The sequence below is a fragment of the Pseudorasbora parva genome, chromosome 1 (genome assembly GCF_024679245.1).
Source record: "Pseudorasbora parva isolate DD20220531a chromosome 1, ASM2467924v1, whole genome shotgun sequence".
NCBI classification, from domain to species: Eukaryota; Metazoa; Chordata; class Actinopteri; order Cypriniformes; family Gobionidae; genus Pseudorasbora; species Pseudorasbora parva.
Window position 1 is genome coordinate 56,866,810 of NC_090172.1, and position 17,042 is coordinate 56,883,851.

Below are 17,042 nucleotides of genomic sequence, written 5' to 3' on the forward strand. Positions count from 1 at the left end.
ATTCTGAAATCCACTTCCGCTTCAATATACCTGTATATATCCTAATTAAATTCATAATCAAAGCCTTAATAGATATTTATCCCTCTTTATTATTATAATTATGATTTTTAATTAATCTTTTCAGTTATGATTTTGCTTATTGTTTTCTAAAGTGTGTATTTGTTCTCTGACTGGTGACTGAGGGTCTGTCCTAGAGATGTGTGATGTGTTGCTAAAACTTGATAGCAGAACACGTTGTCGTGTGTTTGGATTTTGGAGGAATCACACACTCCTAACATGCCGGGAGTGCAGAAACAGTGTTTGCTCACTTAGCCCGGCTTCCAGATATGAAATATGGATTTGTCTTTATTTTTTATTAATTTTATATTTCCCTTTACTGAAACACTAAAGAAACGAGATGAATATTGCCTGTACTACTGTCTGTACCTCTCACTGAGAGAAAGCACATGTTATCAGTATGTTTTGGGTTAGAAATGGAGCTCAATCAGCTCCAACCTTGGGGAGACTGTGTATCTGTGTATGTGCGCAATATTCTGTGTTACAGATCAGGACTGGAGGTGGATTAATGGCATCCTAAGACATGAGTGGACTTGTTTTTCTGGCCAAGCTGGCGCCTGCTGCAGACCTGGAAGGTCACTATGTGGCTAAATCCGGGGTGAAAGCGTCAACAAGTGACATGTGCATCAGATTAACTGACAATGTGTGAAATTTACCATGACTGTTAATTTTCTCTGAGCCAATCATCAATCTTGCAGCAATCACGTGAATAGACCTTTTTCAGACGCTTTGAGAAATGAGGTGATGTGCAATGCATGTTTTGCAAAAATATATTTTTTGACCATGTATGCTTGTAAGCCTATTGCAGAAGACCTCCAAACCAAATTGGAATCCTTTAAAATAGCATAATAGGGGCACATTAATAATATTCCCAATAATTTCCAAATTAAATTAATTCTATGTTATGACACATACCGCCATTAGAATTTCAGTTTTCTTCCTGGACTCAATGACATTAATCTAGATTAGGAAGAGAGAGAAGACGATTTACGATGACAATAACACAAGCAAAATCTAATTTTCCACAAAAAAAAACTAAAACAAAACACAATACTGAATAGAGTTCACATATGTCCATGCATGAAACTAGACGAGTGTGTTTGAGATTGAGAGTACATATACACAGTACCTTTAAAGTATTTGGATAAAAATCACACAGTAAAAATATATATATGTCATTTCACTAGATTAATCAAATCTGCAAAAACGTTGTGTGTGAAAACCAAAAAGTGCCACAATTTAATTCTGAACTCTTAAATTTTTGATATTAATTCTGAACAATAAGTCTAGAGTTTTATTAATTGAAATCTAACAATGTTGTTATAAAAGATTAGCTTTAAAGTTATGTTCAGATAAACACCATTAGGTTTGATAATTAAGTATATAATGCAAATATATCTAGACATTTTTAAGATTGTCCAAATACATATTAAGGTCATTGCAATTTTTAAAGTATGCAATATGTTTGGTAACACTTTATTTCTAGTGTTCCTGTTACACTTTACATGTACTTACTGTAGCAATAACTATAAATGATGCATAATTCCATGCAAATTATCCTAAACTATGTACTTAAAGGACAACTCCGGTGAGAAATGAACCTAGGGGTAATTAATAGATGGTTACCGAGTAGATCATTCTCTGCAATGTGTTTTCATGAAAATCGAATGTAAAGATTTTTATCTCTAAAAACAGATTAGCTTATAACACTAGTCTATGGGGCACAGAGTAAGTGAAATTAAATCACTAGTTAATACCACTAACAAGGCTCAAAATAGCCTCACACTAACACGGTCGCATAATGAGGGTCCCAACATGCAAACCGAAGCATTGAGAACTTTGTAAGTGTAGAAACAGTTTAATAAGAAGATACTTTATAAAGACAGTACATTAGGCGCATACAGACAGCAGTCTCGAGTCGAGCCACGAACGCTGTGCTAAGTGTTGAACTGTGATATGGTCCGTTGTTTCCGGAAGAAAGCACTGAATGCAGCAGAGAAAATAAATAAATAAAAATAAATTCCATTTAATTAGATTTCACAAACTGAATTCCTATTGACCAGCTCACTTAGCACAGCGTTCGTCGCTCGACTCGTTGAAATTGTTTTCCAGTATGGCTGCTGTCTGTAAACGCGTAATGTACTGTCTTTATAAAGTATCTTCTTATTAAACTGTTTGAACACTTACAAAGTTCTCAATGCTTCGGTTTGCATGTAGGGACCCTCATTATTTTACCGTGTTAGTGTGAGGCTATTTTGAGCCTTGTTAGTGGTATTAACTAGCGATTTAATTTCACTACCCTGTGCCCCATAGACTAGTGTTATAAGCTAATCTGTTTTAGAGATAAAACTCTTTACATTCGATTTTCATGAAAACGCATCCCAGAGAAGGATCTACTCGGTAACCATCTGTTAATCACCCACAGGTTCATTTTTCACCGGAGCTGTTCGTTAATATCACTCAGTACTTAAATCTATAATTACACTGTAACAAGGACACCTTTATGTTTGTACCTGCAGCACATAGTCCAAGGCCCCTGATCGGAAGGCTCTGCGTGCATTCAGAAGGTTATTGCTGGCCTCTTCCACCTCATGCTGTTTTCCGCGGGGAGCCTGAGCGTTCCTGCTTAGTGCCGTCTCCAGGTTCTCACTGCTACGCTCGAAATCCTTCCGCACATCTTTGAACCGCTTCACATCCCTTAGGGGGAGATGCAGAATGAGTAAATAAGTTTTTACAATCAATTCTCCCAGAAGGGCCGCTAATAATAAGCTGATGAAAAAATAATGAGATTTGTGACTCAGATGCCCAAGTTCATGCATATGTTTACAGACAGCTTCATATTATTGGTAGAGTGGTACAAAAAGAAGAAGATGTGCCTCAGTAAAAAGGCAGAGGATGAAAAACTTACTCTTTCACAAAATTCTGTAGCTTCAACTTCACAGACTTTTGTGTGCTTTCAATCACCTCCTGTTTGGAGAAGCACAATTCATGGAATGGGAGACGAGCCAGAAAAAAGGAACACATCTCCAGACAGATTGTTGGCACATTGGTTACTAGTAGTAACAGTAAAAAGGAAGAACTTGACTCACCTCTTGAGCACTGACAATGTCTGACAGCTTTTTAGAAAACTTTTCCAAACACTCCTGAAAGAAAGAAACGCAGCCTCTGTTATGCTTTGGTTAACTCTCGATCATTTTTAACTCGTATTACTACACTAGGTCTTTCCTTTTCCATTTTGCAAAACACTTGCACTACAGTTCAAAGGTCTGAAGCCAGCAAGATTTTTTGGCATTTCGTCTCTACAGTAAAACAGTTATACTGTGAAACACTAGTACAATTGAAAATAACTTTTCTATTTAAAACATCTTAAAATGTAATTTATTCCTGTGTGTAATGGTTATATTATTTTGTGTTCTCTTTTGGTTCATTTCATTGCATTGTGTTTTAGTTGTTTTTCCCTGTGCCTGTTTGCCTGTGTGTGCCAGTTCACCTATTGTCCAATTAATGTCCACATTAGTTGAGTTTCTCTGCGTATTTGATGCTGCCTTCACACGTGCTATCAGAATTAGTTAAAAACTGGACACGAATGCCTTAAGTCGTATCTACCTCCGTTCCTAAGATGAGCAAGCCATAAACTTTAAACATGGCAGAGAAGAAAACAACTGCTTTTCTTTTTAATTTATTCCAGAACAGCTACATCGCCTTGTCTTGTCATTGAAGTATATATTTATAAGCATATTTACATATACGAATAATAATTTGAAGCATATTATATGTTTTATACACAGCCTGTGTCAAGCTGACTGTCTAGATAGCGCTGTGAATGGTTGTCAATGAATGGGACACTAAGGGTGCTTTCACACCTACCTTGTTTGGTCCGGATTTTCGGACTTTTCAGTTTGGTACGAACCAAAATTACAGGTGTGAAACCTCCCCCGGACCATACAGACGAAATTTGGTCCGACGAAAAGAGGTAGTCTCGGTCCGGACCAAACAGAACAAAGGTTCGGTTCGTTTCTTGTGTGAAAGCATTTTCTGTATAGTTCGGACTTTCAGACCATTTACAGGAAGTTCTGGTGTAGGATTAGTGAAAAAACACAGATTAAACTCACAGCACATGCAGTGATGGAGCGCGCAGCATTTTATCCAGAACCGCTTGTGTAGTCATGTCAGCTCGCGTGAGCAGCGTGCTCTGCTTGACTATATGAGTTTCGGTTTATTTATGAGACCGCTCCAGTTCATGTGCAACGCAAATGATCACTCCGTCACGGGATGTCTGCTATATTATTTATTTAAGCTTATTTATTAAATTCAGGCAAACGATGAAACATTTATTAAAATTAAGATACAAAATACAGCTTTCTACAAAACAAAACTTAATGAAGTGGTCAAAATTATTTCTGACTCGATGTCTTTGACATATATTGCACATCTGTGCACGTTTCATAATCAATATAGCCTAGATGAAATTTAAAAATAACATTATAATATTTAAACATAACTATAAAATAAAATACATTGTTTGGCTAAAAAGCTTCTAGGAGCTCCTCCTTTCATGTCGGCGCCGATAAAATGTTTGCATAACAAGGACTCGAGTATAGTTGGTGCTGCAGATAGTAATGCCATAAAATGAACAGTATTGGCAATGATATGCGTCTGTTCATTCATTCTTGTCAAAGTTAGCCACTGAATTGACAACACACTGACGTCAGACGGACGTCCGCTAACAAACCAATCAATGTTAAGATGCAGCCCACATAGATGATGACGACAGGACGCCAGTGCGTCATGTAAAGTTCTTTGGTGCGCTGACATAACTGCAATGTGAAAGCAAACCAAAAAGAACCAAATGTCCAAACACAAACTTTGGTTCGGACCTTGGTGCGGACTTTCAGGTGTGAAAACGCCCTAAATTAATTTAGGCTTTAATAATATTTTCCTAATTAATAGGCAAGAAAAAACCTGATGTCCTCCATGATTCTTGTCCTTTGTCGGAAAGCAAAGCACTTGAATGCGATGAGCTCATAACCATGACTTAAGAAGTGGGAAGCAGGAATGTTGGTGCGGCGTCGTCAATGATAAAGTGTTGTGGAGTTGACACAACTATTATTATCAATGTTGAAAGCAGTTGTGCTGCTTAATTTGTGTGGAAACAGTAAAATTATTTAAGGATTTTTTTGATGAATAGAAAGTTCTTAACAGCATTTAATTGAAATACCACCTTTTGTACCATTATAAATGTTATGTTTTCACTTTTTGGTCAATGTAATGCTTAGTTTAGGGTCCAATTCTCACTATTAACTAGTTGCTTATCAGCATGTCTATTACTTAGATATTAGCTTTCCATTAGTACTTATAAAAGCACATATTAATGCATTAATCTACATGAACACATTCTACATCCAACACCTAAACTTAACTATTAATAAACAGTAATTACGAGTTTACTGGGGGCAAAAGTTAAAGTTAATAGTTAATAGTGAAACTTTTACCCTAATCTAAAGTGTGACCAAAATATCTTCACATCCCATATTTACACTGCACTGGTAAATGCTGTTTCCCATATCAGTCTAGAATCCATCAAACAGCCGCATGTTACCGTACAGATCTGGAATTTACAATCACTTTGTTTCACTTCCTTCTTATTTGGATGCTGTTTTGGGTGATCATATGTTTATATCCCATCAGAGGTATCAGTTAGCGTATGTGGCTACCCCTGTGTGGGTTCTTGTGTACAGTAAGTAATGCTAATTTACGATCCGTTACAGGACTGTTGATACACTCACCCCCATAGTCCGGTCCTCAGAACAGTGGTGTCCCAGCTCTTTAAGGCCATTTACAAAGCTCTTACTGTTCAGGCAATAGGAACGGCCCGCTTCCAGCATAGTGTGGCACTGTTTCACCAACTATACAAACACACATTTATTTCAGGATGTTATAATGTCATATTATTAACATACATAAAATAGACATTTTTACAAACAAATGTTGTGTGCAATTATTTAAAGAGGACCTTTTATGCCCTTGATTTTGTTTTTGGTCTCTACTAGAATCGGTTTTCATGCTTGAATGTAAAAAAAAACGTCCTTATTTTTTACATATTCTACATTGTTGCAGCTCCTCTTTTCCCAGTCCGTCAGTAACACTGTGTTTAGTTCATGTCTCTATGAAGCCCCGCCTCCCGAAAAGCAAATTCTCTGAAAATGTGCTCTGATTGGCCGGTTAGATCAGTCCGTTTTGATTCGATTTCGGAAATGTCACCCCCTTACCATAACCTCAAGTTTTACCACACTACCAATGTTAAAATGGACCCTTATATTCTATTAGCACAATCTGAACAAAAAAATTTCACATGTAACCACATCAACCTGCCAGATCTGATTAAAATTTAATTTAGATTGTAAGGGATGGTTTATTTAATTTGTAATCCAATCAAAAGGGCATGTAAACACCTGATCAGATTGAAAACCTAAAGTGGAAAGTACTGCGCGCGCATGTGCTATGATGCAGAAATAGCGTAATGGCATATGCCACGCAGAATAAGCTGTTCTTCCTGTTGAAAAAATTATCTTTCCACTCATTGAAGTAGAGCAGGATAACGTCTCACCAGGCCTCGTTTCAGACTCTTATCCCCAGACGCCATGTTTTGGGCGTGGGAAGGGGCGTTTTTACTGCTTAATAAATATAAGCAGCACGGTTCATGTGCTCGTCGTCGCCTAATAAAGACCCAAAATACATAATTATTAAGTCTGCTTTTTAAAACAAATAAAAGGAGGATGGTTAGTATGCAACAACAGCAGCAAATTCTGTAAAGTCATGCAGTGTGTGCATGTCAAAAGATTAAATCCGATCACAAGCTTGTGACATAAACCACCCGATCGCTTTAATTAGTGTTTATGTAAACACTATGTTTGTATTCATCAATCGGAATTAATTAATTCAGATTGAAGCAGTGTGTCCATATAAACATAGCCACTGTTAACTCAACTCAACCAGGCCCCATCCCTTTATTTTGCTTATGCCTTGGGCAGGAATTATTTAAATGAGGAATATTGTGACATGTTCATTCCTGAAATAAATTTAGTGCACACTAATATACTCCTTTTTGAGTGGCTTTGTGGTTTGTGACCAGGGCTGCTCAATAAAAGTAGCCCAATGGTCAGTCAAAAGTAGCCCAATGGTCAGTCAAAAGTAGCCCAATGGCCAGTCAGAAGTAGCCCAATGGCCAGTCAGAAGTAGCCCAATGGCCAGTCAGAAGTAGCCCAATGGCCAGTCAGAAGTAGCCCAATGGCCAGTCAGAAGTAGCCCAATGGCCTGTCAGAAGTAGCCCAATGGTCAGTCAGAAATAGCCCAATGGCCAGTCAAAAGTAGCCCAATGGCCAGTCAGAAGTAGCCCAATGACCAGCCAGAAGTAGCCCAATGGCCAGTCAAAAGTAGCCCAATGGCCAGTCAAAAGTAGCCCAATGGCCAGTCAAAAGTAGCCCAATGGCCAGTCAAAAGTAGCCCAATGGCCAGTCAAAAGTAGCCCAATGGCCAGTCAAAAGTAGCCCAATGGCCAGTCAAAAGTAGCCCAATGGCCAGTCAAAAGTAGCCCAATGGCCAGTCAGAAGTAGCCCAATGGCCAGTCAAAAGTAGCCCAATGGCCAGTCAGAAGTAGCCCAATGGCCAGTCAAAAGTAGCCCAATGGCCAGTCAGAAGTAGCCCAATGGCCAGTCAAAAGTAGTCCAATGGCCAGTCAAAAGTAGCCCAATGGCCAGTCAGAAGTAGCCCAATGGCCAGTCAAAAGTAGTCCAATGGCCAGTCAAAAGTAGCCCAATGGCCAGTCAAAAGTAGCCCAATGGCCAGTCAGAAGTAGCCCAATGGCCAGTCAAAAGTAGTCCAATGGCCAGTCAAAAGTAGCCCAATGGCCAGTCAGAAGTAGCCCAATGGCCAGTCAAAAGTAGTCCAATGGCCAGTCAAAAGTAGCCCAATGTGATTTTCTCTATCAGGTGGCCAAATTCTCCAGTGAGGTTTTGCTCTTGGGGTGTTTTGGGAGTGTTTGAGGGCCAAAATCACACCTATGGGGATGGAAATCAACTTGCGGAAGAAAAAAATAACCCGCAGCAACAACTTAAATGTAGCCCAATTCCACATGAAGATTTGGCAACGCGGTTTGTGAATTTGCAGAGCGTTTTCATGCTCAAACGGCAACTTTACACACTAAAGAAAGTTGGAAATGTAAAACAAAAAAGCATAATACGGTAGGTCCTCTTTAACAAATAACCATGTAGAGGAATTGGTAGGTCTCTCTGATTTGAAACCATTCAGTCTAATAAATTTAAGGGAAATTATCTTGGATTGTGGTTTAAACCTTTTCAATGAGTAATTCCTCTTTGTAGTTCCTCTGAATAACACTATATCACTTCAAAGAGAGGAACAATGACTTTGTTTGTAAATTAAGGAATTAAGCATTTGATGGTCAAAACAATAAACCCTGCAGTATTTGGGATATTATTTTATGGAGTAAGCCTAAATATGAGGCTCCGTTCTGTTATGGTTAAAACCGGTAGCAGAGTTTTGCAAACAGGCGAGTAGGAGTGTTGCTTTTATCAAGAAAAAAAATCAAAAAATCATAAGTCTGAGCATTTAGAAAAGTTGTAGTACATGTCTCCTCAACAAGCCTCAGGATTTGAGCTATCAATAATGTCCAGAACAGTTATGTGCTGACATTTAAAACTAGGGTTAGTGGTTTGTTCGCAAGTGTGAGCACTAGTCATAATGATTCAGCACTAATAGTGAGTCTCTGCATTTTCTCACCTTCTCAAGTCTTGTTTCCAGTTCACTGACGTTGACCTCCACCTTCTCGATTTCTGCCCTATTGAAAATAGCACATACATTTTCACACACACAACTCAAAAATAAATGTTATCCCAGTCATCCTTACTCAACCCTTTAAAAACCCTATATTTACTTTACACAAAACATATTAACCAAGTTCAATTTCATTCACTGTTTATATCAGTGAATGTTCGCTTCTCTGTGTTGTCAGACTTTTTTTGAAGAACACATATAACTTTGTAGTTTCCTGCTTTTTCACATACACACAGACATAGAAATGCAATGATTATTTTTATAAACTCAATATTTAACTGAAACAGTAATTAAGAGAAAGACTATAAAATAAATTGGCCTTTTTTTGAATTTACCGTCTAAGTAACACCATGGACCCTATTTTAATGCTCTGAGCGCATGGTCTGAAGCTCATGGCGCGGGTGACATTTGGAAGTATCTGAATCCACTTTTGCCAGTTTAATGATGGCTCGCCAGGTGAATGGTCCAAAAGACCTAGTCTCTTAATGAGTCAAGGGTGTGTTTTGGGCATAACGTACAATAAATCAATCAGAGTCTCAACTCCCATTCCCTTTAAAAGTCAGTTGTGCTTGCCCCATTACAGATACACTATTTACCATTTATAAAATATTTGTCTCTGCGTGTGTGTAATAAGCAGAGTTTACACCCATTGTGCACCCACCTACAGGCAGATATTACAAATGCACCCTTTTAATTGCATCATTTTTTCACAAAAAATACAGCGCTATTGACATTAGACCAGTTTTTTGTTGGTCAATGGTGCGGTCACTTTCAGTAGCCTCAAAATAGCAACGTGCCAACAATGCGCCTGAACACACTGGGTTTCCAGACCAGCACACCCATGGGCGAACAGATGGGCGCGAGCGCATTTGCTATTTAAACAACACGGCGCTGGATGTGAGGACGATAACTGCGTCCGGCTGAAATTAGCAAAAACACTTGCGTCGTGCCTGGCATCTCATTGGGTGTATGATTGGGCCCTATGTGTAAAGGCTAGCCTTGAAATCTAGACGCACCCTAGCGGCAGCAAATCTAATTTGCCGCGAGTGTCAACTAGCAACTCTCAATACATTTCTGAGCTGTAAACGCCAAACTCTGGTCAGGCCAATCACATCGTGTATAGAATCGGTGGGTGGGGCTTAACACAATGACGGCTGAGTTGCGCTTGCATGCTTCTAGTAAACACAGAAGCTGGCGAATGGCAGTCTTTTGAATCAGCTTTGACCGCGACCGGAAGAGTTTGAGTTAAGCTTTTCTCTGAGAAAAGAACAAAGAATGGCACTGAAGTCATTCTTAAGAAGGGAAGATGTGTTTGCCGACCGATACAGCAAAAGTTTAATCTGTCAACGACCTCTGCTTCACCTTCGTTGCTCTGGTTGGTTGTAGCGCTATCCAATTGCCTGCACGCCGTGGAGAGGGAGTTTGAAAGACAACCGTTTATCCCACCCCTCAGATTGAGCTGTCAATGGTGAGTTTCCAGGCCAAACATCCTGATGTGGGTCTGGCTTGACAGGCTATGTAAAGGCTGGAATACACTACAGAACTTTCAGATTTTTGCCCTAATTTATACTCTAGAGGAGTCAATGGAAGTTGCTGAAATATTCAACAACATTATTGATCTGACTGCACTGACGCTGCTGAGAACAGAACTGAGCTGGACGATGACATCATTTTTCACTGCTTTATAGATGATTTCACTGCTTTATAGAAATGATCTAAAGTAATAATTGATGATATTTACAAAGGAACTGAATCAACACTGAACTGTCTTCAGTTGAACAACAACAACCCAACTGCATTTTCCTGGTATTATCACTGCTTTGAAACAATCTGTATTATATAAAGCAAAGCACTATATAAATGAAGGTAACTTTTCAGACATGTAGTGTATGAAGGACACAAATTCCAATACTTTTTAGCTCCAGACTATCACTCTGTCCAGTCAGAGGATATCAAACATGTCTGATAAGCTGAGATGGTTTAAGAACACATTGTTTTCATTTGTCAAACGTCTTGTTATTGCGTGAGTTTGAGTGATTGATTAGTTATGAGATTCTGACTAAAACATTCATGTCCACGTAGAACTTGGGATTACAACTTCACATTATATACACAAAGATGGTGCACTCATATTACCCGTATCATTCCAAAAATAAGACAATATTTTTTTCTTAGAGATACATCTGAAAAAAAATGGGTTTGCCTTATATTCATGGTCTAGATTTTACATGTCAATAATACAACTGCAACAATGTGTAAAAAAAAATGGCACGTCTGTCAGAGTGTAATGTTAGAAGATCCTGAGCGCAAAACAGTCAAAGAAAAGCTTACCATCTAAGAGCCACGTGATTCATGTTTGTGTGACTCGCTGACGGGACCACACTTCCCCCGTACAGGAATTCAAAACCCAAGACAGTACCCAGATTTCAGATTCACTTCTACTGTTAATGAAATTTTGCTAGGCCACATGGTCTTCACTAGGAGATGGATTGCCTAATTGTTATATAATAACAATTATAATAATATGTTACATAATACCCTGTTGTCTTATTATCAGGGTCATCTTATATTCTGCAAAATATGGTACTAATGAATGTGAGAGAGAGCAATATGACAGAATCAGTCCCGCCCAGCACTATAGACCCAATCGGCAATTGACAAAAAGTCATTGCCTCACTGCAGCTGCCAACAGTCAGTGTTAAGGAATGCACATGTGCTGGTCTAGCCTGAGAAATAAGCTTTTTTTTAACGCTATTTGAGTATAGTAAGTGACATTTAAAAGACAGTTGTCAGATTTCATTAGTGATTTCAAATATGAAATCTAATCGTTAATCTTGTTGAACAGCTTTGGAGGACTTGATGTTTGCCCATTCAAAGAAATAGTACTGCACTTGCATGACTGAAAAAGCTCCCCGAGAAGTGTTTCAAAGATGGCTGCCGAGTGAAATAACTTGCCTTAAAGAGACTTTGGTAATGCTCATAGACAGTAAAAGAAATGGACAGAGCGATCCCATAGACTTCAACGGTGGAAAATGAAGTCAATTACAAGCACTCACTTCCTGATGGCTGAGCAAACTTTTGTCCCGTTGCTTTTGGCTCACTATGGGCTTCTCCCCATTCTTCCCCCTTGACTTTATCGGACTGTATGTCTCCACGTCCCCCCGACTGTCTCATAGACAGTAAAAGATTGCCTGCGAGCGTCTCCTCAGGTCTATACGGTAATTTCTCAACTGTGCGACAGGGTCGCGTTGGTTATGATGCAATCGTTAGCCTATTTTTACAAAAACAGCTTCTGCGGGGCGATAGTGTAAGATACAAGGTAATGGAGCATTTTATGCATTGTCACATTTCTTTATAAATAAACAATGGACAAATGGAGTCTTTAAACGTCTCAGATGTAAAGTTATTCACTGTCAAAGTGACTCAAAAATGAATGGGAGTCAATGGGTTGCTAACGGCAGGTGATGGCTTGGTTAGCAATGGGTGCAACGCTTTCCGAGTGCTAGATTACCCCCTTGGTAATGCTCTGTTTAGTTCCTGTCTCTATGAAGCCCCTCCTTCTTATAAGCTCAATGTGATTGGTCGGTTGAATAAGTGTTGTGATTGGTCAAGCTCTTCTTGAGTGCGTTTGGAAATGGCACGCCCTTTGGCGAGTTTCAACAGTACTATTGCCGCGCTCCAGAAAACCCATAACCCGTGCTTTTCAAACCTTCTACCTATGAAAGTGCACTGAGACGGCCGTTAAACCTGTGATTTCCCACCCCTGAACTAGTACTAGATCGATGTACTCCCAGTTACGGGTTCTGACGTCACATAGCCCACAAAACAACAATGACAGCCCTGGATGCTGTGTTTATAAAAATTGTACATTAAAAACCAAATCATTTATTAAAATAAGGTATTGCTCTAACGTTATTTATCCGCAAATGTTATGTATTATCAGCAGCTTTTCTAGCGTTAGCTAGTTTGCAGTCCATTGAGTGCGAGAATAAATTAATATCAGATACATTTCGAAATATACAAATAACGTAAAATAAAAAAATAGAACAGCTTCTCTTTCCTTATGTGCCGTTTTCTCCTCTGTTTCCCTCAAATAAGCGAAGAGTAAGCCCTTTGGCGATAGAAATGATTGTAAATGAGCATAACCCCGTATGGTCCGCCATGCTTTGTTTACATCTAGCTAACGCTACCACAATTCCTTGCGCTCAGGCAGTTTGCTGTGCCTGGAACGCTACAAAGTCGTGATTTGAAGTCGTAATTTACAGGCTCAAAAACCTGCCTGAAAAGCAGCATAACTCTACTCAACCAGGGCTGGTCCACTTTATTTAGCGTATGCCTCAGACGGGAATTATTTAAATGAGTAATATTATGACATCTGTGAAATAGCTCTGCGGAGTGTATGATGCCCAGGGTTTTCTTCTTCTTCTTCTATGCAACCATTTACAAGGTTGGCAAGTGTATGATGCCTTCTGTTTTAAAATCTGTTCGATTTAAAAAAAAAAAAAAGAAAGTTGTGTAGGGCATTCAAGTATACTGTGAGCTTAGATGTGTGCTCATCAAAAATGTACTTATTTTTTGTGCAAAAATGTGTGTTGATGAAAAAGTTGGTTCTGTAGCAATCCACCCCTAAAACGCACTTCCTGTCTCCTGTTTATCATTTCAGTATCTCTCGTCTCACTTCCTGCTTCCCCACCACTACCCAGCCGCTACTTAGCAACCGGAGGCAGCCGCAGTCTGAAGTAAACTAGGCCTTGAATGTGTCTCTGGCGGTGGCCTTTAGTTCGTACACCTTCATGAAAACTCGTTCTTTTCAGTTGCACTCTGAAGGTCAAGAGCGTCCATGCATGACAGTACTCCTGGTGCAGACAAGTTCCACATGTTCTGTATGTTTACATTCGCATATGACAGATGAAAAGGGAAATGTGTGTGTATATGCAAGTAAATGACCTAATTTTTGAACTCTACACCCTCTCAGTCTGCTCCCCCCGCAGACACTTAAACATGGCTGTCAGACTTTCCATGCCTACTGAATCTACAGCCAAACCACAATGAGAAAGAAACATGCACCACAAAGTATCCCCTAAACAAGTTACCTTCTAGACAATATAACAGCATTATATATTCGCTTGAATGGTTAAAAAAAAGGTCCCATGGCGATGGAAAATGTGCCCTTCTCTCCAGAGCGCCACTTAATCATCACCCCATTCATCCTTCCTCTGTGAATTCTTTCCATGGCCATTGTAACGGTATTTCGCGCTGTTCTGAGAACAGTTTTAATCAAGCACGCCCAGCCCAAAAACAATTACTCTGAACCTACTGACCTGATCCCAGAACTACTTGGAACGAAACCTGCTACGTCATCCATTCAGCAAGCATGACAGTCAAGTTTATCATTTTAATGTGCTGCACGTGACCAATCTTTAATAAAATTATAATTTAATGGATCTTCTATATTAATTTTTCGACCTTATTTTACATTTTACATTACATTATTTCATACATTTTGTGTTGTTAAAAATTTTCACAATAGTGTTTTTTAAATAAAAAAAACAAGGAGAAAAGGGTATCCTACCTGAATCGTGGGGAGTCTTTCAGGCATTCTTCAAAGTCCAGTTTGACAGTCATTTTTGAAATTTAAAACAACACAATTGATTAAAATAATTATTTTAATTCCACACAGTTCCTTTAGAGCTGTAAACATCCAATGCTGCAAAACCAACGGCGTTTACAACATCAGGAATCGTTTAGAAGGGATGAATTAAACCAGTCGTTTCCATTGGATGGACTCGGTATAAATATCAGTCGGGTGTTGCCTGAAAACAAAAAAAAGCATCGCTGAAAACAAGTTTGTGTTTTTTTGGGGGTGTTGTTGTTGTTGTTGTTTTTTCTTCAGGTAATTCACTTGAACAACGAGTCGAATAAATAAAACAATAGCCACAATTCATCAGTAATACATAAAAAGGGGGAGTAATGGTAAAAGAGAATTAAGCAAACCATACCGATAATTATGATCTCATTCTCAAGAGCGGGCTTTCATTGTGCGCGTTTCTTCCTGTTATTATCAATCCATATATTGGAAGGTTATGCATCGATCTGAGTTCATCAACCACCATGTCCTTGTATGTTTCCCTTAATGGACTAAAACTTGTTCGCACTTCGCAGGAGAACTTTTTTTTCCGCTCTTGAATTTGTCACAGTTGGTCCACCCCCCTTGACGCGCTTTATTTCCGGGTTTCGGTGCACCACTAAATTAAAGCAAGCTAGGTCTGTTTTTAAAGGGATTAATACTTATTTATTGTGCTTTTTGATGACGAACATTTATGTTTAAGGCGACGAATTACTCGTTTAAGGTCTAAAAAACAAAACTAAAATATTATTTTATGCATAGCTCATTGTTTAATATAGGCTAGTGAACTGACAAATGAATGAATACTTCCACAATCCCAGTTTTAAGGCGTTTTTCAGGGAGTGTTCTTCTCCAAAGTTTCTATCATCACGTGTCATCACACTGCCTTTTTCACTATATCTGCTAACAGCTTGGTCCCGGTTAAACCTGTTGTTCATAAGAAAGCCCCACCTGACAGCAGTGAAAAAAAGACATCAATCCAAAACAGAAACACAAGCAAAAGCTGTGAAGCTGAGTCAAAGATGTAACCTAAAATAAGCACATGCCTCACAGCAACTGTACGCCCACCACATCGCACATTCACTATTAAAGCAACATTAATTTCTCTATGTCTTGCTGTAAACAAAGTAGTAGCAAGTCCACACTAGTCATACACATTTTAGAATGAAAATAAACTCAATGTGCAAAAGTAACACAAAAATATTAAACATGTAGCCTACAATTGTAGTGAGCTTTAAAAAAAATAAACACAACAGCACTAATATTTTTGTCTAATAAAATGATCACATAAAAGTGATCTAAGAAATACAAAGAAAACTAGTCTTTTAATCACAAGTTAAAAATGATTGTGCATTACAAAAACATTTTCTTGCTTGTCGTTGATATAATGCTTTGTGGCAACAAAGCATTAAAGTCAGAGAAACGGTAAAATAAATGAACACATAACACAACTTTAAAGTCCCCATGAAATCAAAATGGACGTTTTTTTGGTGTTTAGTATGAATATGTTAGCCTAACTGGTTTCTAAGCTAGCGTAGCCAATGACAAAATTAATATTTAGAAGATAAGTATTCAAAACTTAGTTTCACTTCTGCCAATATGGATCAATGATTTTGATCTGCACTTCAGCTTCTCATCAGATTTTCTGTCCAATCAAATGCTCTCTAGAATCTGAAGACCCGCCCCCTTCATTATAAATAGATGCTGAAGCTGAGGCTGAAATCTGTCACTTGTTCACGGATTTTCTATTTTCTCCATGGTGAATAGCACATAGTGCAATGTATAGGGAAGTGTAAATATGTGTAAATATATTCAGACAGTGTAAATATGCTTCCAATGGGGGGGATTAAGTCTGGTTTCATGTTAGTCACGGGAAACGCTGCAGCTCCGGTACAGTGACATGATAGCACAGAGCATATAGGACCCAGAAAATACGGATTTCCTGAGCTCAACGGCTTTGGCCGAGCTGCAAAATTAAAAGCTATTGGCTATTTTAAAAAAGGAGAGCCGTTTGATATGTTCAGTGGAAATTACTTCAACAGATTGAATAATGCTGTGCGTTTCAAGGCACTTTAGTAGGCCTTTAAAATTTCTGTTAAAGGGATAGTTCACCCAAAAATGCTAATTCTGTCATCATTGAACACAAATAGAAATATTTTGAAGAATGTCAGTAACCAAACAGTTGATGGGCCCACACTGACTTCAACTATTTGGTTACTGACATCAATCAAAATATCTTCTTTTGTGTTCAGCAGAAAAAAAGAAACTCATTCAGGATTGGAGCAACTCAAACGTGAATAAATGATGACGGAATTTGCATTTTTGGGTGAACTTTTCATTTAAAGGTGCAGTATGTAATATTTAAACAAGGTGTACGCACCTTAAAGGCTACAACATTCTCCGCAAGAACAGAGAAAAAAGTTCTCACTCCAGGGCCTTGGTTTGAGAGTTCTCGCAGCTTGTTCTCGACACATCGCCTGAGCAGTACTTTTTTCTTGCGGGTGTTCGA

General features: G+C 38.7%; 1 protein-coding gene across 1 annotated transcript in view; it reads right to left on the reverse strand.

The window, feature by feature from the left end:
• acap1 (ArfGAP with coiled-coil, ankyrin repeat and PH domains 1) overlaps nt 1–15,134 on the reverse strand; it is a 41,769-nt gene extending 26,635 nt beyond the window's left edge. Inside the window, exons 1-8 of the mRNA XM_067446006.1 lie at nt 14,907–15,134; nt 14,480–14,720; nt 8,854–8,911; nt 5,844–5,963; nt 3,147–3,200; nt 2,966–3,024; nt 2,571–2,754; nt 973–1,017 (exon numbers count right to left, since the gene is read on the reverse strand). Of these exons, the coding sequence (XP_067302107.1) occupies nt 973–1,017; nt 2,571–2,754; nt 2,966–3,024; nt 3,147–3,200; nt 5,844–5,963; nt 8,854–8,911; nt 14,480–14,532 (573 nt within the window). The 5' untranslated portion in view covers nt 14,533–14,720; nt 14,907–15,134. The remainder of the gene's footprint in view (nt 1–972; nt 1,018–2,570; nt 2,755–2,965; nt 3,025–3,146; nt 3,201–5,843; nt 5,964–8,853; nt 8,912–14,479; nt 14,721–14,906) is intronic.
• Between the last annotated feature and the right edge of the window lie 1,908 nt (nt 15,135–17,042).